A 26,209-nucleotide genomic window follows, 5' to 3' on the forward strand; every position below is an offset into this window, starting at 1 on the left:
AAACCATCTTCTTTAAATTCTGAAATGTAACTTGTTAGTTTTGATTTTAAATTGACTGAATGACGTACTTTTGGCATATTTACCGTCTTTATAGTATGATTTACAAAACTGAACCTATGTGTACTCTGACTGGCATTTAACTGTTGAGCTGCACAACTGAAGTCTGTTAAAAATTTTAAATTAAATTAATACAGTTTTGTAACTTACTTTCCCATTGTTGATAGGACTGCTAATTTTCAAATAACTCTGATGTTAAAGGGATTACTGAACATGTGTTTAAATCTCTATTGTTGAAATGTATTTTTAAAAGTTAATGGAATTTTGTTTTGTTTTATTGTTAAACCTAATATAATATGGACTGTTTTATATGAAATATGGAAAATATATGGAAATTAACGAAAATATGTACTAAACTCTAAAATATGGAAAAATATGGAAAATAAAAGTAGGATTTTTCAACCCTACACATTGTGAAACATAAAGATAATGCAAAATATAAATTATATTAGCTTTATAAGTAAATATGTATTTACATATAAATCCTTTCCCTGATCATTACCAACATTATAAAGCAACTCAGTTACTGTGAAACGCGTACAATGTATTCGTGACACTTTATTTAATTTCTTACAATACAATTTTATTTATGTATTCATTACAACAGTCATTTTAAATTTAAAATCGAGAAACAAATTAATAATTTTAAGTATTCCATCTTATGAATATGAAAACATAAAAAATAACACAAATGGTGAACAAAACACGATCGAGAAGCGTTCCCAGCAGACTCCAAGTCGTGGCGTTATCTGTCTCGGATGTTTCAATGAGGACAGCTTCATCATTTGCTCCTTCCTCCTTGGCAATAGTTGAAGCCTAAAAAAAGAAGTACGTAATAAACTGCCACGACATGAATTCATCGACTAATATCGTCAGTCATTTAACTCATTTCATCGCTATGGCAACAAAAACAAATGAACTATATCATCTCAGGAATTTATTTTTTTGTACATCAGCATTATAAACAGTTTTTGTGCGAGATCGTGCGTATTTGCTTGGTTTCCGCACAAAACCAATCCGCGGAAAGTGTGAAATTCCACATTCAGTATTCCCAACCTAACACACATAACAATTTCCCTCTTCTTACCGCTTAAGTGACATATTGATTTTACTGCTTTAGGCTTTTAACATATTATTTTTTGAGACGTTCAATATAGTAATAATTATAAATTGGAAACTTACCACTGCAATTTCACCTAAATTGCACTGCTAATTATTGTTTTTAAATATTTGCAAAAATTAAGTAAACTCTACAAGTCCACTAAAGTTACTGCATTCGTGATGCAAGTAACATTAAGGAGGCCGTGAAAAATTAAACTTGCCGATGTTATTACTGCAATATGTTATATAAATAATATTGTTAAAATATTAAAATGAAAAATAAATCATTACATAACCTTACCGTTTGTTTTAAGTTCCCATTTATAGACTGGGGGAAAAAAAAGACAGACGTATATCACGGCCTGCTGCAGTATAGTAAACACAGAAAACATTTTAAAGCAACAATGTTGAAAATAGATATTTTTGTTTTGCAAAATTGTCGTCATTGAACAGAAACCAAGATGGAGATTTCATTGCAACTAATTAGAAATTCGTCTTTCAGGTATGTAATAAACGATCTTCGCACAAAATAATGTACGATACACGAGCGGTATGTTTTCTTTCAATTCTCGGAAATTAAAAAATCTCAACTACGTTTCGCTTTTTCAAACTTTTCCTCGAACATGAAAACTTTAACATACCGCTCTTGTAACGCATATTACCATTATCGTTAGTCAAAATCGTGTATAATACGCCACATTATCTACTAGTGCCGTAAAAATATTACCATGCCAACTGAAACTTCATGAAGCAAGATTCTGCAATCGGCAAGCTTCATCTTTTGGTAGACCAGTGGTTTTCAATCTATGGTACGTGTACCCTAGGGGTACGCGGGGTTACTTCAAGAGGTACGCATCTCACTGATTATGTATGTAAAAATGCTGGCATATTTATTTTTTTGTACTTGTTGATAATTATTGCATTATATTATAGTTTCTTTTGCAATATCAACTCTCATTTTTTCTTGCTTGAATAACATTAACTACTGCATAATAATAATAATAATAATAATAATAATAATAATAATAATAATAATAATAATAATAATAATAATAATAATAATAATAATTCATTTTAATACAACACCAATTATAGACATTTGTTAATTCTTATATAATTGCAACGCAGTTTGTGGTACAAATATATTTTGAGGGTACACTAGGAAAATAAGATTGAATACCACCGAGGTAAAACAAGAAAGTCAAGGAACATTATGGTCAGTAAAAAATCGATCATGCGGGAATGGGTATTTAAGAGTTATTAATTCTTTATTAAAGGCGAATCTGATGCAACGTTAATACTAATTAATTTTATTTCCTAGAATATAAATATAAATATATACACTTTTCAAGAAAATACAATAATAGATGAATGAATGAATAATATGGATCAATAAATATATGTAAAAAATATATAAACTAATAAATGAATGAATAAATAAATAAATACTACTACTAAAAACTAACGCACAACACATAAGATAAAAATAATTTTATTTTGCTCGTAGGGTTGCTCCATCGTTTCGCAAACATCTCTACTCACAAAATAAAATGTAATTTCAACATTTAAATAACTATTTACATAGGCCTACATCCTACCCAGTGTGAATTCCTACCTTTGTTATTTTCATTAGGAGAATCAGTTGGCCCATACGGTAACTCAACAAGCGTTTTGTCAACCCACGTATCCATGTAGGAGGTTCAATTGATGAGAGAGACAAGCATCTCAGAAAAATAGCGACGACCAGAGACAATGCCAATAAAATTAACGAGTTTCGTTGTAACTGCACTGAAATAAAAAAAAAAGAATCAGATTAGAACGCTGATAACTATGGCACTCTGAACACTGATAATAATACAGGGTGAAAAAGGTATAACTATAATAATCTTAAGCACAGAATCTTTAGGCTGTAATTAATCGAAAAGTAAAATTTCATTTTGGTATTTGAATAACAGTTTACCCGAAAAAATAATAATTTGTGTCTGAAGTTTGAATATCATTTATGGTAAAACTATTGGGCACTTAAACGTATGAGTGGTAAGATATCAACGCGAGAAGGAGCCGAAAAAATATCCTTTTGCTATTTCTTCCAGAAACGCTTCATTTGTGTAATAACTAGGCTTCGAGACTTTGGACCCGATACAATAAGTGCATGTACTATAGGTTGTTGACTCGCTGCAGGTAGCGAAAGGTAGAGATGTATTGAGGTAACAACGTTGCTGTTTAGAATAGAGTATGGTAGTATGGGGAAACAGACGTGTATGTATATTCTGAAAGTACATATACGTTACAGTGTTACACAATGACAATGTCAAAAGAATGTGAAAAACATTTATTCTCCTGTCTTTTATAAGCATTTTTGTTTAATTAAACACAGTGTTAATGGTAGAAATAAGCATGTAGTAATTTTAATTACTTCAATTATCCTATTGGTCGTCTTTAGGAAGTGCAGCTACAGTACCGAATTGCAATGTACTACAAGATACATTTTCAGTATCTCAAACGTAAATCTTTTTCGGTTATCTGCCAAACAAAGTTTGTACTGTAAAAAAACTGTGCTCTACGTCGCATGACGTGATAGGAGCAAAACGAAAAAACCTAACATCATTGCTGTCTCTAAGAGACAGTCCTTTATTCTCGGGTGACTCTATGTCCACTAATTTACTGTTTATGTTACACAATGTTCTATATCCGTTATTTTTACATAAAATTGATTTCCACTTCTATTTTGCACGTTCAGTAACCGATGTACTTGGTGTCTCATTAATTCTCTGTGTCATTTCCTCAATTAATTTGAGGGCTTCCGGCATCTCTTGCTCTGACTTTTCTAACCATGTAATAGTTTCAGACACAGTTTGAAAATAGGTTTGTATGAAAACCAAATTATTCGTCAGAACCTTCAAATCAAGAGCTTTAATTATTCTGATTGCAGAACAGTCGTCACTCAATGTGTTGATTATTTGTACTGGAGTATTTGGCATAATAAATAGCTGCATTAAGCCATGTGCCCCATCTAGTAACAACGGGCTCTGGAGGTAGAGGAAGAGTGTGTGCTATTTCTTGAATTTCGCAACCGTCTTTGCGTATTTGTTGGCATTCATTCTACAGTACCCCCACCCACTATACCCAGTACGCCGTTATGCGGATTTCCCACTGAACTGCTCCATTGGGTCCGAAGTCTCGAAGCCTTGTAATACGTAGAAAATTAACTGATTAACAAAGCTCGGAACTTGGGGACTTGTGTTTCATGTGCATGAGTAAGGTTACAGGTACAACGTACACAAAGCTCACGCTGCAAGTGCTCAGGGACAGTCGTATGTTCTAAGAAAGTGGTCACAACTAATGACAGGAAGACGGACGAGGAAACTGTGGCATGTCGAAGACAGTGACATTCAGAGAATTACAGGTAAACGATCTGTTTGAGGAATTATAAAATACGTGTTATTCGAATGAATATTATACAAGTTTGAAAATACATTTTTTTTAATTTTAGGTACAGAATTCCGTGGAGGAATTCGAAGGAGATACATTATTTTCTTCGAATGGAGAGTTTATATTTTGTAAGTTGTGCCACACAAAAACTAGAGGCTGGAAACCGGCATTCATTGAAAGACATTGCAGTCCCTTAAATTGGTGGAAGATTTGTCCATAGCCATGGATCAAGTAGCAGAGAAACCTACCGTAGAACAAAATGAAAACTATTTTTGAGAAAATTTTAGGATATACTTATCTTTCTCACATACGAGATCAGCTAGCAATTGCTGAAAATCAAACAGAAAACAGTGACAGTTTTTTTATAATTTATTGATCGATAAGCGCATTTTGCGCTATACAGATCATTTCTAAATAAAATATAAATACAATACATGACACTGAATTGAGGGCAGCCTAGATTGGGCTCCTCAATGAACAAAAATAATTGTTAATAAATAATTATTTACATAGGTTGGAGTGATGATAAATTTTTATTATAATATGAGGTCCATTGGAAGTCGGCTCTTGATTCTGGTGGGAAATGTGAACTTCCTTCCGAGAGAGTAGTGGACGGCGCCTGGAACATTTGCTAGGTTGTCATAGAACTTCTTAGCTTGTGAATGAATAAACTGTTTGATTGTGTCAATACCAGTTTCTCTGTGTAGTTGGCTGTTACGGACAAACCAAGGAGAATTGAGTGAAATTCGTATGACTTTATTTTGAAATGACTGGATGTGTTTAATTTTACTTATTGCAGCTCCTCCCCAGACAGGACAGGCATAAAGCAGTAGAGGTCGTAATAGAGATGTGTAAAGTAGCAGGCAATTTTAACAGTGACAGTGAAAACATTCAGTATTTTAAGTTTGCTCCCGTCACTTCATGTGACTTGGAAATAAGTTTTTCTCATTTCGTATCAGCGAAGAAGTTATGGATCCGAAAACCTTCGAGTGTACGTAGTCATACACTGTAATAAAATGTACAGAGCAGAACAGTACATTTGATATATTTCTCATGTTTATTTTTATTGCATATGCTATAAAATTACGTGTTTCAACCTACCATAATACTATCAATATGTTATTCCAGTCAGAAACCACTTTTATAGCAGACCTAACAGTACCTCCGTGCTGGAAGCGGGAGTTTGTTGACATTGAAGTCCGGTCGCTTAGCCACGTGCAAAGACATAAGTCCCGAAGTTCCGAGCTTTGCTGATTAAAAACGAATTTATAGTGTGAGGGAACCTTCAGGGAAATCTGGCATCGCTGCACTTAAGGGTTGCTCAGCAAGTGTACACTGTTTATCTGCGTTCTTACGTTGTACCTAAGCAGTAGCAAGTCTTATGCAAGCCTTTTCGTAGAATTAATTAATTAATTAAGAATAAATAAATAAACAAATAAATAATAAATAATTCGTACAAATAAAAATAATAGCCTTTTTATTTTTTTTCTAATATATGTCCCTCAAAACTAGGTTGCCTTCTATAATTTATAACAATCATCAGCAAAAATATCTGTATGCAGATAATTTACACTGTAACTCTTGGTAGCGCATACAAAAAAAATACTTTTCCTTTTTCTAGCTTTCCCTGATCACAGGTCCGATACGTAGTCCTTAAACGTTGGATGTTTCTACATAAAAAGACCCAAAAATTTCGCACTACCTTCAATACCATGAAGTACTAAACGACAGTTGAGTTATATATATCTGTCATCCAATTTAGAGAAGAACATTTCTCGTACCTGCAACTGGAGTGACGTCTCCTGTATTCCCCAACACTCCTCCCATGTACTGAAGATACAGGCAGTGAAAGACTAACGTGAAGCAAGAGATGTGGATACGTTTATTCTCCAGTGGAGAAAGCCAGCACGAAAGAGATACCAGAATGACAATAGCTGAAAGCAAACATTATTAAAACGTCAATCAGTGAAATCAAAAAGATTAGACATATTGCTACAGTAAATGATCAATCTTATCACAATATGCTGCAGGGCTTGATATGTTCCCTATTAACTAAGATTATAAGTGAAAAACATAACTTTTGAAACATGTTCAAAATATTTCATTTTTTACTCCTATAACTTTTGTACACAGAGCTTCTTCATAACTTAAATATAGAAAAGCCCCAAACAGTGTTTTATATTTTTTATTCACATGGTGTTATTGAAATATTCTTATTGAATTTGGTATTCCCAAGGAACTAGTTTGATTAATTAAAATGTGTCTCAGTGAAACGTACTGCAGAGTTAGTATAGGTCAGTTTCTATCTGATGCTTTTCCAATTCACTGCGGGCTAAAGCAAGAAGATGCACTATCACATTTACTTTTTTAACTTCGCTCTAGAATATGCCATTAGGAAAGTCCAGGATAACAGAGAGATTTGGCATTGAACTGGTTAAATCAGTCTGTGAGGATGATTTGGATATGTGAGGAGAAAATCCACAAACTATTAGAAAAAACACGGGAATTTTGCTTGAAGCAAGTAAAGAGATAGGTTTGGAAGTAAATCCCAAAATCAAAGTATATGATTATGTCTCGTGACCAGAATATTGTACGAAATGGAAATATAAAAATTGGAAATTTATCCCTCAAAGGGGTGGAAAAATTCAAGTATCGTGGAGCAACAGTAACAAGTATAAATGATACACGGGAAGAAATCAAACGCAGAATAAATATAGAAAATGCCTGTTATCATTCGATTGAGAAGCCTTTGTCACCCAATCTGCTCTCAAAAAAGCTGAAAATTGGAACTTATAAAACAGATATATTAATCTACCGGTTTTTCTGTGTAGTTGTGAAATTTGGACTCACACTTTGAAAGAGGAACAGAAAGGTTGTTTGAGAATAAGGTGCTTAGGAAAATATTTCGAGCTAAGAGGGATGAAGTTACAGAAGAATAGAGAAAGTTAGACAACACAGAACTGCACGCATTGTATTCTTCACCTGACATGATTATGAACATTAAATTCAGACTTTTGAGAAGGGCAGGGCATGTAGCACGTATGGGCGAATCCAGAAATGCATATAGAGTGCTAGTTGGGAGACCGGAGGGAAATAGACCTTTGGGGAGGCCGAGACGTAGATGGAAGGATAATATTAAAATGGATCTGAGGGAGTTCGGATTTGATTGTAGAGACTGGATTAATCTTGCTCAGGATAGGGTCCAATGGCAGGCTTATGTGGGGGCGGCAATGAACCTCCGGGTTCCTTAAAAGCCAGTAAGTAAGTAACTGTGTTGATAAAGAAAAGGATATGCAGTTATCATTAATAAAATATCATACCTGAAATTTTATTTACGCAATAAATAATATAAAGTTGTTGAGCTCCACTGTTTGAAACTATCTTTAAATTTTCTGTACATGAGAGAGAGGAAAGTGTCCTTACCAAGTGCAGGAACGACAGCAATCACCTCTTCCTTCACAGAGTATCTGAACATAGCGAAATTGTATTCTATCCATCTGTATGTGAAATTGACTCCATAGTCTTGTTCCCGAACAACTGAAGTTGCAGACAACAACTTCCAGACTCGATTATCTTCGTAGTTTGCCAGATTCACCTAAACAGTAAATCCGGTATACGATAGTTTAGGATTTCAACACAGAATGCCGTACACTACAGGCTACAAGCAGATCGTGTGCCGGCAATGATTATCATTCTATCTGTGAAACACGAAGGATACATTTCGGTAATAACACATGTTTGTATCGTATTTCTAAGGCATATTTGGGTATAGCTGCATTGACGACAGAACGAGAACTGCATCTCATCCGCAAAGAATATGAAAGAAGGGTTGTCTCATCCAGTGGATATAAATACTACTAGTCCAATGCTGTGGAATAACGGTTAGCATATTATATTATGCAAATTTGGCTTTCAGGTATAGTTCCCTGTGAAGCAGACTTTAATAATATATACGTCACTGTAGGTAGGCCTACGTTAAAAGAAAGCCACACTTCAAGTCACACAGAGTTTGTGTGCACTCAAAGTTGGGTTTCTGGCGTCTTGTCAGCCCACTTGAGGTGTGTGGATATAAGAGAAAAATTGAGACGGTGTCAGGTGTAGTTCCTGGATAGTTCAGTCGGTAGAGCGTTGGCTCGCCCAGCCAAAGGTCCCGGAATGGATACCCTTAATAATTTTTCCCTTGAAATTATTCAAGTCTACTTCACAGGCAGCTATACCTGGAAGCCAGATTTGCATAATGCTGTAAATAAAAGCTCCTAGCAGTGACCGTTGAATTTTATGTAAGGGCGCAAATAGTCATAGTAGCTGATGCGCCCCTTTTAAACCCAGTAACTAACTTTAAAATGTCGATTTTCCGTAACGAGAACTTGTTTCTAATTGTGAAATAGAATTGAAGGATGAAATTTTAGGACTATACTATGTTATATATTATTTCAATGTACCGAAGTACATATGACATCTATGACGTAGTGCAGAGGACGGCCACTAGAGGGAACCCAAGAGTTGGAGCTTAATCTGAGATGATTCTGTCCGACGCCGGGGTGGTATCCGGTGTGGCTTAGTGGATAAAGCATCAGCACGTAGAGCTGAAAACCCGGGTTCAAATACCGGCGCCGGAGAGAATTTTTCTCCGTTCCATTACTCTTTCATCGTATGATGACGCAGAATATCTGCATGGAAATATCATATGTACTTCGGTACATTAAAATAATATATGTGATATGCATAAATTACTTCGTGATTTAAGACGGCGCTTATTCCGTCGGATCCCGGCCAACTAGTCACTCATAACGAGTGCACCTCAGCACATGTGTGGACTTCGGTCCTACGTTCATAGACATCTATGACGTAGTGCAGAGGGCGGCCACTAGAGGGAACCCAAGAGTTGGAGCTTAATCTGAGACGATTCTGTCCGACGCCGGGGTGGTATCCGGTGTGGCTGAGTGGATAAAGCATCAGCACGTAGAGCTGAAAACCCGGGTTCAAATCCCGGCGCCGGAGAGAATTTTTCTCCGTTCCATTACTCTTACATCCTATACTATGTTGATAAAATTGAGTGGTTGAGTGTTAGAGAAGGCCGTATGGCCTTAACTCTGCCAGGTTAAATAAATCATTATTATTATTAATATTATTATTATTATTATTATTATTATTATTATTATTATTAAAATTGGGTAACATGTAAATGAAATTTTAATGGTTATTTTTCTGCAAGAATCAAAATTTTTTTCCGCAAAAAAATGACAAACTTTCACTCACCTTCCCCCTTAATGGAGACAGCGAACAAAATGATATTATTATTATTATTATTATTATTATTATTATTATTAAGCTTATTATTATTATTGTCATTATTCTTATTTATTATGATTAATATTATTATCATTATCATTGTCATTACCATCATTATCATTATTATTACTATTACTATTATTATCGTTATAATTATCATTACCATCATTATCAGGGAACGGATTTATATGGACTAAAAATATATGAAATATGTAAATATATATGTAGTTATTTTTACCAAAATATGGAATTAAATATGGATTTTTACCAAAATATGGAATTAAATATGGACTTAAAATTATAAAAAAATGACTATGTACGTTAAATATTGGTACATTTTAATCAAACTAAACAAAAAATATAATGGACGTACCTTATCTTCCAATGTAGTTTCAACAAAACACAATTTTTATTGTCTGTTACCATAACAATAGGTTACAAACATTTCTTTCAAGTGCTGAAAAGTGAATCTTCTTCTATTGTCTCTGAGGATAGATTTATACTGACTAAAAGAGCGTTCGACGTCACAAGAAGTAACTGGTACATAATTCAATTTCACAATGTCTGCTGGGGATAAGTCCAAGTTAATCTTCACTGTTGATTCACCACTCATCACAGCAACAACCTTTTGTAGTTCTTCATATCCAGGGTTTTTTGAAAGTACAGTGTCCACCTTAGCTCTTACTGCATCTGCAACTTTACCTCTACCACGATTCAGTTGTTCCACAGTACTATTTATAATTTCAAAACTTTCAGATAGTGAAAGGTGCCTATTTTGGAGACTTTTGAGCGTTTTTATGATGCATGAAAATGTATGCTGAATGTGAGCTAAGTCATTCTTCACACTTATGTCACAGGTAACTGTTTTCGCAGTATCAATTGAGACTGCATCTTCACAGTCAAATGCAAGGAGAACATTGTTAATAGAGTCTATATGTTCGGCATAATATTCAACTGCTTCTAGCCATGTACCCCATCTAGTTAAAATTGGCTTTGGTGGCAATGGAATTTCAGGGTACATTTCTTTCAACACGTTAACTCTACTGGGAGCTTTGAGAAATACTTTTTTCACTGATGAAATCAACAAATCTACTTTAGGGAAATTGTCTCTGACCACTTCTGCCACACGATGAAATGCATGCGCCACACAAGTAAAATGAGTCAATTTAGGATATACAACAGATAATGCTTGTCCAGCTTTGACCATATAAGGGGCAGCATCGCTAATAAAGAATAACACATTATCGTACATAATACCCTTTGGCCACAGGATACCCATAGCTTCGTTGAACAGTTTAACTATAGTTTTGTTATTGCACTTTTCTAGAACATCACAATGTAAAAGAATTCGTTCAGAATATTGTTCACTTAACAAACCGATAACTACATTACCAACAAGTCTACCTTCTTTGTCGGGAGTCTCATCAATGGAAACCCAAATTGAACTATCTTTAATTTCATCTCTTATCTTCTGTATTGTCTCATCGTAGATGGATGGAGCATACGTCTTCCTAAGTGTTGACTCATCCGGGATTGTATGTTGAGTATATTTTTCAAGGAATTCCCTGAAGACCTTATTCTTTAGTTTGTAGAGAGGAATATCAGCAGAGATGAGAGAACGGCACAGGTCGATGTTAAACTCAGATCTTACATTCGATGTTGTTGGTTGTGTTAAAAACAATTGTCTCTGCTTGGAATTTAGTTGTTTGTTGGCCTGATGTTTACTAGTTGTAATGTGTTGTTGCACCAGGAACTTTTGTGTAGATGATACTGCACACTGACACAAATTACAAAATAATATTTTATTGTCAGTTGATAAACCATCTTCTTTAAATTCTGAAATGTAACTTGTTAGTTTTGATTTTAAATTGACTGAATGACGTACTTTTGGCATATTTACCGTCTTTATAGTATGATTTACAAAACTGAACCTATGTGTACTCTGACTGGCATTTAACTGTTGAGCTGCACAACTGAAGTCTGTTAAAAATTTTAAATTAAATTAATACAGTTTTGTAACTTACTTTCCCATTGTTGATAGGACTGCTAATTTTCAAATAACTCTGATGTTAAAGGGATTACTGAACATGTGTTTAAATCTCTATTGTTGAAATGTATTTTTAAAAGTTAATGGAATTTTGTTTTGTTTTATTGTTAAACCTAATATAATATGGACTGTTTTATATGAAATATGGAAAATATATGGAAATTAACGAAAATATGTACTAAACTCTAAAATATGGAAAAATATGGAAAATAAAAGTAGGATTTTTCAACCCTACACATTGTGAAACATAAAGATAATGCAAAATATAAATTATATTAGCTTTATAAGTAAATATGTATTTACATATAAATCCTTTCCCTGATCATTATCATTACTATTATTATTAATTATTATTATTGTCATTATTCTTATGTATTATAATTATTACTATTATTATTATTATTATTATCATTATCATTACCATTATTATTATTATTATTATTATTATTATTATTATTATTATTATTATTATTATTATTATTATTTTGTTCGCGGCCCCCCATTAACTACTCTATCGATTCCCGAGGGGCCACGGGCCCCCGATTAAGAATGACTGACCTAGCGAATACCATGCTATTAGTTGGATTCGGGGTTCGCGACTTAAAATCGGGAATTTGAAGGCGCGATCCTTTTAGCATGGTCTTCTACGGAGGGAAATAAAGCCGGAAGGCTCACATTGTTAACATATGAAATAGATTGTTTTTTCATCATCAGTGCCATTTTACATTTGCGGCAATAATACACTCTATGATCTATGTAGTACTGTATTATATCACTGCCACCGGGTGTATACCCAATTGAAGTGTTATAACATAACATAACATCTTGGCGTCATGTTGACTCACATGAATGGAGTCTCGCTGTATTCAAATTGTGCAACTCGTGTAACGTAAAAATATGGTCTCGAAGTTAACCCGATAGTGGATGTACATGCTACGAAAAGGAACAGAAATTATGAAATATTACTCACGTGTCCATAATCGTTGTCGACTGTTATTTCTCCAGCTAGACGCGACAGAGAACCCGCCCTAACAGAGCAGTTAATTCTATCGAAGGGCCAATATGTTAAGTCCAGGTCGCAGAGTGTAGAATAAACCATCCTCGGCACACACGTGACCATGCCGTTGAAATACACCAGACACCTCGTGTTCTCTACCTTGTTGAAACTTTCCCATGCAGAAGATCTGAAATACATTAAGCATGTCACGGATGACTTTATTTGTAAGTATAATAATAATAATTCAATCTTCCTCAAATTGGTGAGGTTGACAAAGATAAAGAATGTTAAACAGTAACATTTAAAAGGACATTAAAAATGTCTTACAACAAATTTGTTTACAAGGAACTAAAATTTACAGTAGATAATATTTCACATAATGAAAATTTATAAAAATACAGATAAAAAAATAGACTGAGAAAATTCAACTGTAATTTGAATTGAAATACTAATGTCGCCGTAAAATCTGCAGAGAACCCTTCAAAGCTTGTTGTTGTTTGGACTCCAAATTTATGACAGAATGACACAAATTGTTTTGTTATGGTCCCCCTAGCGCCAACCATTAATACGATGACTTTTACATCCCTGAGTTTATATGATGTTTTGTAATAAGGGATAGTGGGTTCATAAATTCTCCTTTTCTCTAGATCAGCGGTTCCCAAACTTTTTCAGCCACGGAGCCCTTTTTGAAGCAAAAGTTTCTTGTGGAGCCCCAAGAAATGTTTAGCTTTTAGTTATATCTGTCTTTGTTCTATGAAGCATATTACACATGATACGTAATATGAAAGTATGAATAATAAGATATACTATATTAATAAAGGAAACAATAGTAAAAAAGTACTGGAGATAATGTTATTTAAATATACAAAATGATATAACAAGCAGTTAAGATATTAAAAAAAATGTTACAATGTTACATGTACACTCGAAGTTAATGTGAAGAATGTACCTATTTCTTGCAGCAGAGTTTGTCACTGTCCGTTGTCACAGAAGTGAGTTTGAAGACGTATATCGTCTTCTGCGTCCAAACAGGCTCGATATTTTGTTTTTGTAGCCATGTACCTCGAAAAGACCGAATCATAGAGATACGTAGTACCAAAAGCCAGGAAGATAAATTTAACTTTTGAACTTAATATCAAAAAATCCTCCCTTAACTTAAGTGGTTTGCTTTTAAATGATGACAGACAGTGGCTGTCAGAAATCATATATTTTATAAGGACCTCATATTCTACCGCAGTGAGAGCTGCTGGTTTTGACTTCACTGGAAATGGATCTACAATCCTCTCATACTTCTTTCGAATTGATTCCTGAGTGTCCCTTGGCAAGTATGAATTCAAATTTTGAAGCTAATTGCCAAGGCGTTCTTTTATTATTGCTATGAATGAGTCATTCATTGTTGTGTTATTTTCTTCTATAAAGTTTGAAATCAATTATTTTCGACGCTTTCTATGCAGAACGCTATCTTTTTTTTCAGCGCGGCAATTTTTTTCATTGACATCGAATATAATCTTCCATTTACCTTGTATGGATGTGCTGAATTAGTTAATTTTGAAAAAATGTCTGCCAAGTAACATAATTTGCACAAAAATTCCTGATCAATAAAATAATCTGCTAGCAAACTGTTTTGGTCATTCAAAAGTGAAGAAACTTCCGTTCGAAGTTCAAGTAAACGGGACAACACTTTATCACGCGACAACCAACGCACTTCTATGTGTAATAACTAAGGAGCGGATTTATATGTAATTAAATATTATTTTTGCGTGTGATGAAACACAATTAACAAAGTTAAAAATTCCGAACATAATGTTTCAAGTTTAAAACCCGAATTTTATTTCACATAAAAACACATATTTTCACAAAAAAATTATGTAAATACATATTTTCAGGAAATCTATTATAAACACACAAATCTTGGAGTTTTTTTTTACTTAAATAATTTTTACAAGAACTTTTAAACATTTTAAAACTAAATCAATTATGTCACTCAGAAGTATGTTATCTTTTTAAGAATTCTTGGTTGCTTCGTGTTTCTAAGCGCTGTGTAGTATATCCCTCTCCATTTTTGTAATAGTATCGCCTCAAGTTCTGAAAACCGCTAGGCAGCATATCAGTGTTATTATATGAGAATAAATTAACATGGACAAGAAGGAGAGATTTTGCAACACATAATTGGGAATGTTTATTGTTGCTGAAGATGATTTCATTCCACGCTTTATTTATGAAACACACAGATAAGAGTTCAGGAATGAACATTATTTAATTTAAACAAATCTCTCCCCTCTCGCTCATGTCCATCAAATAAGGCAATACGTCTTGTTGTGATTCCCTGTTACCGGGCTTCATCAATCGATATCCTTCAAGATATACTGAAAGATGGTTATTTAAAAAACGATTTGGCTTTCCTATTAGCAAATCTAAGCTTTTTGTGTGACACCATAAAAAGAACTCGAAACATCCAAAAACCTGTTGTCTGAAACAGGGAGGTGCGTGCCGTGGAAATTAAACTAGACTCGCTACCAGGTTCAGAAGTACAAGTACTAAGGGACAAATTCCAGAATGTGTTTGGGAAAAACAGTGGATATAAAAAATGTGTAAAGTTGCACAAGTATTGGAGGGTGTGCTTGTAGGTGAAACTGACGGTGTTTGTATTTGTGACATCTCTTTTTAAATATGCACGTCTGACGTCCTGTGATGTGGAAAGATCGTTTTCACAGTATAAGTCGTTGTTCAGAGATAATCGGCATGCATTTGTGATGGAGAATTTGGAGATGACCTTTGTTGTTCACCGAAATTCTCGGCGAACTACTAGCACTCAAGTGTGGTTGGTGAGTACCTAGTAACATTTTTTTTTCCAAGCTAAGTAAGGTATTTTTGTCATATTTAAAAAATACATATATATTTTTTTATTTTTAGCAAATATTTTTGTACTTTTTAGCACATAAATTATAAATATAGGGGAGAGTCGGTTAGTATCGGACATCGGGTAATATCGGACAGTGAGTTTCTTTCATCTACCATACGATGACAGTACCTGATTGACATGGTTACGTTTCTGTGATGTCGCATAGAGAAACGTAACCATGTCATTCAGGTACTACCATATGGTGGTAGATGAAAGAAACGCACTGTCCGATACTACCCGATGTCCGATACTACCCGACTCTCCCCTATTTAAATTTTTTAGCACATAAAAATCCGCTCCCTAGTAATAACAATGACTTGTGTAGCCCTATATTTCCCATATCTTCGCATAGAATACTGAGTAGCCTACACTGCAAAGGTCGTGCCTTAACAAAGTTGATAATTTTGACGACGTTGTGTACATAGTACTTGCTTTAATAACGCTGGCATTTTTTTCGCTGCGAGAGCGTGTTGGTGTAGTGCACAATGACTACTTGTGCAGTTTTTTCTTAACTTTCTTGATCCTTGTAACAGCTCCAGAAACAGGACCTACCATTGCCTTTGCGCCATCTGTGCACACGTCAATGCAATTGTCCCAAGGTTTTCAATGAAATTTCAGTACCGCTTGTGGAGGATGGCAATGGCTTGCAGAACAAAATATCTTCAAGAAAGGACCCGAAAGCTCGTACAGCACAAACGTCATTAACACAGCTAATCCGGCAACGTCCGTGGATTCGTCAAGTTGTAGCGAAAATTTCATTTGACTGATACGGGAAATTATGATATTTTTAACATCGTTTGATAGATTCTGTATTCGATTACGCACAGTGTTATTTGATAAGGGCACACTGGAGATCAAGTTTGCAGTTTTTTCGTCCACATGCACTTCACTACCTTCACTAATAGTGGTTTCATAAGAGTTCCAGCAAGAGTGAGGTTTACCAACAAGAGCCAGGTCATGACTAATCAAGTACGACGCTTCCAGTGGTTTCTCGTTATTTGTTTTTACATGAGATAAAAATATTGTCTGAACTGCATGGAGTTCGTCTGTTTTTCTTTTAAAATACCTAATCTGCAGTTTCAATTTTGAAGTCAGGATGAGTTTTTAAATACCATTTCTAAGCTTGGCAGGGAACATAGAACTACTAGGCAAACCGTTGTTACATATCTCACACTGTGGACGTCCATCAGCAAACTCAGTGAATCCCATGTCCAAATATGAATCGCAATATTTTCGTTTTTTAATTCCTTTCAGTACTTCTACACTAGGCACCATAGACTCTGAAGCAGGATCATGTTCAACATATTCCAAACTCAATCTCAAGGAATTTGCTTTACCTTCTTTTAAAGTGAGGTTACAGCTGCTGTTATCCCCCTTTGACTGAGCACTGGTTGGTAGCTGGTGATTCCTGGGTATTACGGAGCCCGTCTTAAGCCACAGTTCCATTTCAACGAAAGTTTAGCAATCAAATCAACATGCAGGTGTATATATATTTTTTGAGGCAACGTAATAGTCAATAGATTGCAGATTCCACGTATCATAATTACCAAACGCTGCCTGCTTGGTATATAAAACATAGAATAAATTTCGAGAATCATTGAATAGGCCTACTTGGCAAGAAAGAAAGATCGAGATAGTTCCATCTATTTTTGGTGCTTCCAACTAGAAAGAAAACGCAAACATTTCATGAGAAAGTATTTTTGTCATCTTCATAACTGCCGCGGACGGAGCCCCTGAGAATCACTCGCGGAGCCCCAAGGGCTCCGCGGAACACACTTTGGGAACCGCTGCTCTAGATTAACCTCTTCAGATTGATTCTGATGCGTCTCGAATCTGATGGTCGGATCCAGAATATAACCTTCTGTCTCTCCAGGTTTAAATGTTATAATATCAATACGCCGAAGACTTCCAGTATCCGCTATTCCATGGACTTCTTCATAGGTAGTGTAGCCATTGGACTTAAGGCATATTGCGATTACAGACCTGATCTTGTGACGTCTGCTGTTACGAAGAGTTTTGCCAAATGGGCATGAACCTAAGACATGAGCCAAAGTTTCAACCTCACTGTGGCATCGCCTACAGTGGTTATTGTCTTGAGTTCTGCCTGGAACAGCGCGTACAGGAGCAACATTGCCGGTCATCTTTAGCGCATCTCTCCACTCGGAGCTAGAAAGGCCTGTATGATGTTTGCGGGAGTGAAGTCTTGATATAAGCTGACTCCTTAACTGTGTTTGGATAATCATTCATTCATTCATTAATCAAATCACACACCTTGCTGTGTGTTCGATTATTTTTATAATACGAGGGTCATTTCATAAATAATGCACAGGTTGGAAGAACTGCGAAGTGATGACGCAACACCAATGAAAATTACTTCAGTTGCAGTTGAAGGCTTAAGGAAGAAGAATGTGTGTTTCATTTCGTCCATAACATACTCTGTGTTCAGGTAACGAGAGATAGAAATGGAGCCTACACAGATCTCGGGCACTGTGACGGTTGAAGACCAAAGATCGTACATCTATATATAAGTTATATAATTTGAACTGGTAATGGAAATTACGGGAAAACGGCTGAACAGATTTTAATAAATGACCCCTCATTTTGAAGCTTGGAACCCAAAGTTTTTCAGAAAAATAGTAGTTTTCAGTGAAATTTCAATTTTCCTACATCATTTTCCTATTATACAAAATCCATCTTTCGTCAGTTTTGAGAACTACTTAATTGCATTTCAGAATAAAACAAAACACACACTACAATAAAAAAAATAGACTATTAAACGAAGGCCATGACCTACAGGATTGCTGACATAGAGTTCAGATGGCTCAGATTCTTTCACATCATAATGTCAATATGTCGATCTTCATTTGGGTAATTTTTTGATAGCATATAAAAAATAATTTACATGTCTGATACTCTGCTCTGTAGTTTTCCGAGTACAGCTGTGTATTGGATATTAAGAACTACAAAACTTAAGAATGTTTGATGACATTATTACCATTAAAAATGAAATATTATTATAGTTAATGCAACACATATAATGCTATATTGATGATATGAAAGTGAAACCTTTTTGGGGTTTTATGTAAGTAGACGCAGAGAAAGAATATTTTATATTAGATCTTAATTTCTATCATTTACTGAGTAACGGCTATATATATATGTTACTGAAAACGTAAGTAAGGTAACAAAAATGAAATACTTTTATACGTAGTTATTAATCAAGTGGTGTGGGTCTTTTTCATATATTTAATGGCAATGTGATATAGATATTTATATGTCTGATTCTCTCATTTTCCTTGGTAGTAATTGAGTCATGCTTCCTATTTTAGCTGCGTCTTTAAACTAAATTAATTTCATATTTCTTTGGTTTAATCGATTAGATTTGTGATCGTTGCCAAGCATATTATGTTGTTGTAGGGAAAATAGCAAGCCATTTCACTTCTTGCTACCGTGATGAGTAAGTTTATTTCCCGCAACAAGCAACGAATGAAACACTGAAACTGCCAACGATTTACGATGGACAATTTTATTTAGGTTGCATATAAGATTCTACAACTCTGACATACCATTCGCCTCGCTTTCCGCATCTCAGCAATAAATTCCTCACAACAGCCTATATTACAGAAAAATATAAGGGATAACATTCATTGTTACACAAATTAATCCAGCAGTATTTGGTAGATCAGTATTGTCTGGAGGAAGCGCAAAAATTACAATTCCTAAGAAAAGACGAAATGGTATTACTGATAAAATAAGAGATCTACAAGATTTTGTAATCTTTTGATCACCTCAGCAAGATCTCTTAGTGGAAAAAAGTTATTCTGCCCTCTACATTTCAGGGTAGTTCACGAAACATGCAGCAGCTATACCAAGATGCTAAGTCTTTTGTTCAAAGCATGACAAACCTTACATTTTCTTAATTTTCACCTACAATCCACAATGACCTGAAATAGCTACTGCATTACTCCCACATGGAAAAGTCGCTGATCGTCCTGACATTGTTACTTGCGATTTCGCATTGAAGCTCAAGAACTGAATATGGGTAGGTTCAAGGAAATGTATTTGGTATAAAAACATTCAGAGGGAGTATATTTCACTATTATGGAAGCAAATAACTTTCAAAATGTCTGGTATTCTTCATTGAAAATAAATCTGAACAATTTTTATTTGAACATCTTACGGACTTAGTTTGCAGTATTTGTTGCACAAGCTACTAGTTAAGATCGAATCTTGACGTGGCAAAAACTCATTTGACTGTGATTTCAACTCCGGCTGGAAGTGTCTAATCTACATTCCATCAATAGAAATCTGGGAGGAGGAGAGTGGAACATGTCTATCCATAACCTCACTGTTCACTTGTCTATGCGTAGCGAATCCGCTGACGCATATTTAGGATGTGCGTAGGATTGAAAGCAAGCTATCAATTAACAGTTGAGAAGTGCCAAAGATGCAGTTATCTAGTGCGTAACTTACCCATAGTGCACAATATCTGGTATCCAGATCTTTTCACTCTCTACTAGAACTTGTTTCAGATCTTCGTATTCCGAAGGCTTCCAAAGCAAATGTTCATCCAGCCATTCCTGAAAATATTTACACTTGTATACTTGTCTGACGAGAGAACATTTAGCTATTACTGTATGTGACAGTCTCTTATGTTAATCAATTGCCATATTCTTATTGTCTTATTACCTCAAATAATTTGATTTTCCGTATTTAATTATGCTAGTAATGTGAGTTACGACATTGTTATCAAATGCTTATTATTTAAAGACGGCAGTGATTAGCGATTACTCATTTACTAGCAGTACAATTAATTCCTTGCACTACCAAGACTATATAGAGTGATTCACAACTAATGGTCCGCGCTTTATAAATCAGTTCTAAAGGCCATTTTGACCATAAAATATCATATGAACATGGGTTCGATTACCATTAGTTTGAAAGTTATTCTTAAAAATCAAAACGTCATACTGTGACTCAGGCTTTGGAGTTGCTTGCATCGTAAAACAAAAATTGGAACGTAAACTAAACGTAGGGTTGCGCTGTGACGTGAAGTACGGAAGTGAAGGGGAAGATAGCCTGGTGATTATCAGCTGCGTTCATCAGAGGCAGCCGTGACGAGGTACTGAACGTTATGCGCACCGCACGCCATTCACACCCGTGCGGCCAAGGGATATTTTGAAAATCTGCTTCCAAATTGAGATATATTTCTTCTATGATTAATACAGTATTTTTGAATTAATATTTCTGTGTATTTTAAGTGAATAACTCTCAGTTCTGCTCAAAACCACTGCTAGTTTTGTAGGTTTCAATCAGCTGTAACCTCCATGCTCATATGATATTTTGTGCTCAAAATGATACATATAAACTGATTTCGAAAACCGGGTCACTAGTCCTGAATCACCCTGTATTCAGGGCCGGAATTCATTTATTTATTTCCAATTTATTTATTTCCAATTTATTTATTTCTTATTTATTTATTTATTTATTATTTATTTATTTATTACTTATTTATTTATTTATTACTTATTTATTAATTATTTACTTATTTACTTATTGGTTCACTCAGCCTCCTATAAAATTGAGTACCGGGTCTTTCCCGAGGGTAAAAGGCGGTCAGAGCGTGGTGCCGACCACACCACCTCATTCTAGAGCCGAGGTCATGGAAAGCATGGGGTTCTATCTCCATGGCACCCAAGTGCCTTCATGGCATGTTACGGGGATACCTTTACCTCTACCTTTTTACCTTTACTTATTTATTACTTATTTAATTACTTATTTATTACTTATTTACTTATTACTTATTTAATTACTTATTACTTATTTACTTATTACTTATTTAATTACTTATTTATTACTTATTTACTTATTACATATTTAAATACTTATTTACTAAGTTATTTATTACTAATTTACTTATTTATTTACTTATTTACGTACTTATTTATTTATTACTTATTTATTACGTATTTATTTATTTATTACGTATTTACTTATTTATTACGTATTTACTTATTTATTTACGTATTTATTACGTATTTACTTATTTATTACGTATTTACTTATTTATTTATTTACTTACTTACATATTTATTTATTTATTTGTTTATTGTTAGCGATAAACACGAAATGTGACACAGATACGCCCCAAAAAAGTAGGCTATGTGCAGTTTTTCATAATTGTAACTGATTCATGATAGTAAATTTGTCGCGTAATTTGGAGCGTAATCTCGTGATCAGTCACTTACCAGTTTGCATTCTACGATTGATTACAATGGTGGTACAGAGGAATAATGTCGCGAGATGGATGTTGCGAACGAAAGCGTGACATAATTTATCCAAATTATCCATGAAGTTTAACCTCTAAACTCTGTATACTGAAATGAAATTTTCATGTATACAATTCTACATTCGATTCTCATAAAGGAATTGTATATATGGCATAGAGTGTGACTCACCATGACCAGGAAACAGTGAATATCCAAAACGTGGTACTCCTCAACCTGCAATAATAAGAAGAATGTACGCTACTGCATCGTTACATACAAACATACTTCATGCCTGGCAGATAACATTTTTCGAATGTTTAAGAAATCAAACAAATTGCTATTAACACGCACAAAGTATGTCAGATTAATGTGCAATATTTTAAAAGCACAATACGTAGGCCTATATTCCAGGTCTAAAATTTCTTTTACCACACTGTTATAATTCATTACTAAATTGCCATTTAATATCTGTAGCATCATCTGCACTTAGTCCATTAATTTTATTACATAGAAAATTAATAAAAATTTGTCTGACCAAAAATATGGATTACCCCACAAATTTGATTTATACAGATTTTAACGTATTAACTATTGAAGAGATTTATAAATATAGTTTACTAACTTACTATCACAGAAATCAAATAAAACATAAATCTAAACGACATGAATATCGTACTCGAAGACAAAAGCCTACTTTCCCATTAATTGAGCCTAAATGTCATACAAGTGCAGCTCTTAAACATGGTGCTAGTTTCGGCCCAAGACTTTATAATAAAATTACAAACCATTTTCCAAATTTCAAATATTTTAAAATTGAAGTTTTTAAAAAAGAAAGTTATAAAATGATATATAATATTAACAAATGTATTTTTTTACCTTTTATTTCTGTCGACTACATTCATGTTTTCATTGAATATCACTGGCTTCTGTCTGATTGTCAACTTATATTAAATGTGTTTTTTCTCTCTTTTTCTCCGTTTTTTGCTCTTGTGTGTTATTTATCGATTTGAATTAAGTTACTTACTGTATTTAGTAAACTGTCCTTGTAAATTTTATGTTATATTATTGGATAAGACCACACCGTACACGAGCCTGGCTCTTACGGTAGTGGCTAGACACATTTTTGTTTTATAAATTTAATTTGTACTCACTAGCTAGCGAGTTAAATAAATAAATAAATAAAATAAATAAATAAGTAAATAAGTAAGTAAATAAATAAATAAGTAAATAAATAAATTAGTAAGTAAAAAAATAAGTAAGTAAGTAAATAAATAAATAAGTAAATAAATAAGTAAATAAATAAGTAAGTAAATAAATAAGTAAATAAATAAATAAGTAAATAAATAAATATGTAAATAAATAGATAAGTAAATAAATAAATAAGTAAGTAAATGAATAAGTAAATAAATAAATAAGTAAATAAATAAGTAAATAAATAAATAAGTAAATAAATAAATAAGTAACTAAATAAATAAGCAAATAAATAAATAAGTAAATAAATAAATAAGTAAATAAATAAGTAAATAAATAAGCAAATAAATAAGTAAACAAATAAATAAATAAATAAACAAACAAATAAATAAATAATAAAAATAAATAAAATGTATAAATATGTTTACTTCTGATTGTAATTCTTTTAACCATTTCGGTTTTAGGTCAGTTTTGTCTAGAAATATAATACATTTTTTTTTAAGATCGACGTAGTATCCCTTAGTATAATGTTACCTAAACATTTTATTTTCCTTTCCAGGATTATTCCTAAACTACTATCCATCCCCATCTCCAGTCTCGCTGCCAAATTTGACGCTTTCCACGGTACACCTAGAAATTTTTTGCACAGGATTTTTTATGTATTAAATAAGGTTCAAAATATCCACTTCCTTGCTTATATCACTCTTCCTATTTTGAACGAAAGGATATAGCCTGCAAGGGACCTCAAGAATGCCTTCTCAGATTAGCCTACTTCACTTTTCTATTTGTTTTTAAGGTCCAGTAACAGTAGTAACACACAGTTCATAGTAATATTACTTTTGAAATGCAGCACTTCTTTAATAAATAGATGTAACACTTTAGCAACATGATATATGGAACAGCTGATGCTATGAGGCTACTCACATATGTCAGACTCCTGAGTAACATTGTGATGTACACGAAGGTGGCATTCCCATTGTCGACGACAGGCCTGATGGTTTTGTCGTAGTTGCACAGCAAATCGCGCTTCAGGCGTAGCGTCTGGCTCTTCGGGCTGGACACCCTGCAGAAGTCTTCTGCTGTTACTCCTTGAAAACACATCAAATCTGTAGGATAAAGCTATTGTATTCGCTTCTCTCGTCAGGAATATCCTGCCATCCACATAAGGTGAGCGTCATAGCAGCTGAAGGCGTCATCAGTTGCCATAGTAGCACTGTCTTCCTCTTCTTTAGCCAAATAAACTTATTTTCATATACTGTACCTTAATTGCATATTAATTTATTTTTACACAAAATCCCATTTTTTGCTTATGAAATACTGATTGTACGTTACGTAAAACTATTTTTTAACAAAGATTTTAAAATTTCAAAAGCTTTCCCACTTTTGTACAAGCCAATAGTGAGTAACTTGTATGGAACATTGCTTTTAACATTTTAAAATTCATTCTTACTGAAAAATGCTGCATATACTGTATCTGTTTGTTTTATTTGAAGTGCTGTATCAGTGAAACGTGCTGTGTCCATGAATTCACGGTTTACAGTAGCAGTGAATAATTTCAATCGGCGATAATTATAGTACCAGTGAAATGTGTCATAGTACCAGTGCAATGAGTGAGATGAGAATGAAGCGAAAACGAATCAGTACTAATGTACACGTCATATTTATTAGTACCGGTATGTATGTATGTACTGTATGTATGTGTATATATATATATATATATATATATATATATATACGTATTTTGCTCACAATGTCTTCGGAAATAATGTATACATATACAGGTGATTCACGAGGATTTACCGTCCGTTACGGAGTTTATTCCCGAAGACATTCTGAACAAAAAATGGCATATAAACATTTGTCCTAATCTCAATATTTTCAGAGTTACATTAATTTGAAAATGTTTATAAAATACCATTATTCTTGGGTTTTAAGGGTAAAAGAATATTACAGATAAATAATGAGCTATTCAGGAGTATCATTTCTTTAATTAGCTAGTATTCTGAAGCTAAAAATGTGCTATGAATTCCATAGTTGCTTTATACAGAATTGTTTTTCGACTTTTAACTACAAAATTACATTTTCTTACGCATTTACCACAACAATTGTTACAAATCACGCCACTCTTGTAAATTCTTCAAGACTGTACATTAGGATGCATAATTAAACTGTAAAGAATCAAGTTCCTGAAGCCATATGATTTGTAACAATTTTTGTGGTAAGTGCATAAGAATGATGTCACTTTTATTTGAAAATTGAAAAACAAAATCTGTACAAAGCAACTAACAACACACTTTTAGCTTCAGAACACTAGCCAATTAAAGAAATGATACTTCTGAATAGTTCATTCTCTGTTTGTAATATTCTTTTACCCTTAAAAATAAAGAAAAAAGTTATTTTTCAAACAACTTCAAATTAGTGTAACTCTGAAAATATTGAGATTAGGACAAATGTTTATATGACATTTTTTGCTCAGAATATCTTCAGAAATAAGCTCCGTAAGTGACGGTAAATCTTCGTGAATCACCCTGCATAGGTTGTAACGGAAAATTAGATTCAATCATTAATAAGGTTATTTTAACTGATATTATTAATTGTAATTATTTTGTGTAATTCAGTTATCACTGCCACCGAGTGTTTGCCTATTTGCAGCACACACACACACACACACACACACACACACACACACATAAAAACACAAACACATAGACAAAAACACACACTCAAAATCACAAACACAATAAGTGTTTTTTTGGAATAATTCAATAAATTTTGCATATGTTGTAAAACAGAATATTTTTATTTTGCATAGGGCGTGCAAGAGAATGAATCTACATTTTTTAAATGTTTATATTCATCCTGTTCTGAAATGTATGAAATCGTAAATATTTTATTAACATATTATTGTTCTATGATAACAA

At 33.7% G+C, this 26,209-nt stretch overlaps 1 protein-coding gene across 2 annotated transcripts; it reads right to left on the reverse strand.

Annotated features, from left to right (window-relative positions):
* Positions 1-596: 596 nt before the first annotated feature.
* LOC138696865 (neuronal acetylcholine receptor subunit non-alpha-2-like) lies at positions 597-24,792 on the reverse strand. 2 transcript variants are annotated; one of them, XM_069822316.1, is made up of 8 exons: positions 24,213-24,792; positions 22,287-22,331; positions 20,302-20,408; positions 12,900-13,113; positions 8,014-8,185; positions 6,372-6,524; positions 2,774-2,946; positions 597-873 (listed from the first exon to the last, which is right to left on the reverse strand). In XM_069822316.1, exons 1-8 carry the CDS (start codon positions 24,387-24,389, stop codon positions 703-705), a joined length of 1,212 nt encoding a protein of 403 aa, XP_069678417.1. In that variant the 5' UTR covers positions 24,390-24,792; the 3' UTR covers positions 597-702. The 2 variants fall into 2 exon arrangements, with proteins under 2 accessions (XP_069678417.1, XP_069678418.1); XM_069822317.1 differs by lacking the exon at positions 22,287-22,331 and having other exon boundaries at positions 24,213-24,520.
* Between the last annotated feature and the right edge of the window lie 1,417 nt (positions 24,793-26,209).

The sequence above is a fragment of the Periplaneta americana genome, chromosome 3, assembly GCF_040183065.1.
Source record: "Periplaneta americana isolate PAMFEO1 chromosome 3, P.americana_PAMFEO1_priV1, whole genome shotgun sequence".
Classification (NCBI taxonomy): domain Eukaryota; kingdom Metazoa; phylum Arthropoda; class Insecta; order Blattodea; family Blattidae; genus Periplaneta; species Periplaneta americana.

Coding starts and splice junctions, on each gene's coding strand:
- LOC138696865 (XM_069822316.1), bottom strand. CDS start 24,389: ATGTGTTTTCAAGGAGTAACAGCAGAAGACTTCTGCAGGGTGTCCAGC. Junction 13,114..20,301: donor CCAGATATTGTGCACTATGG/GTAAGTTACGCA, acceptor AATGTATTTCAG/ATCTTCTGCATGGGAAAGTT. Junction 874..2,773: donor TCCTAATGAAAATAACAAAG/GTAGGAATTCAC, acceptor TTCTTTTTTTAG/GCTTCAACTATTGCCAAGGA.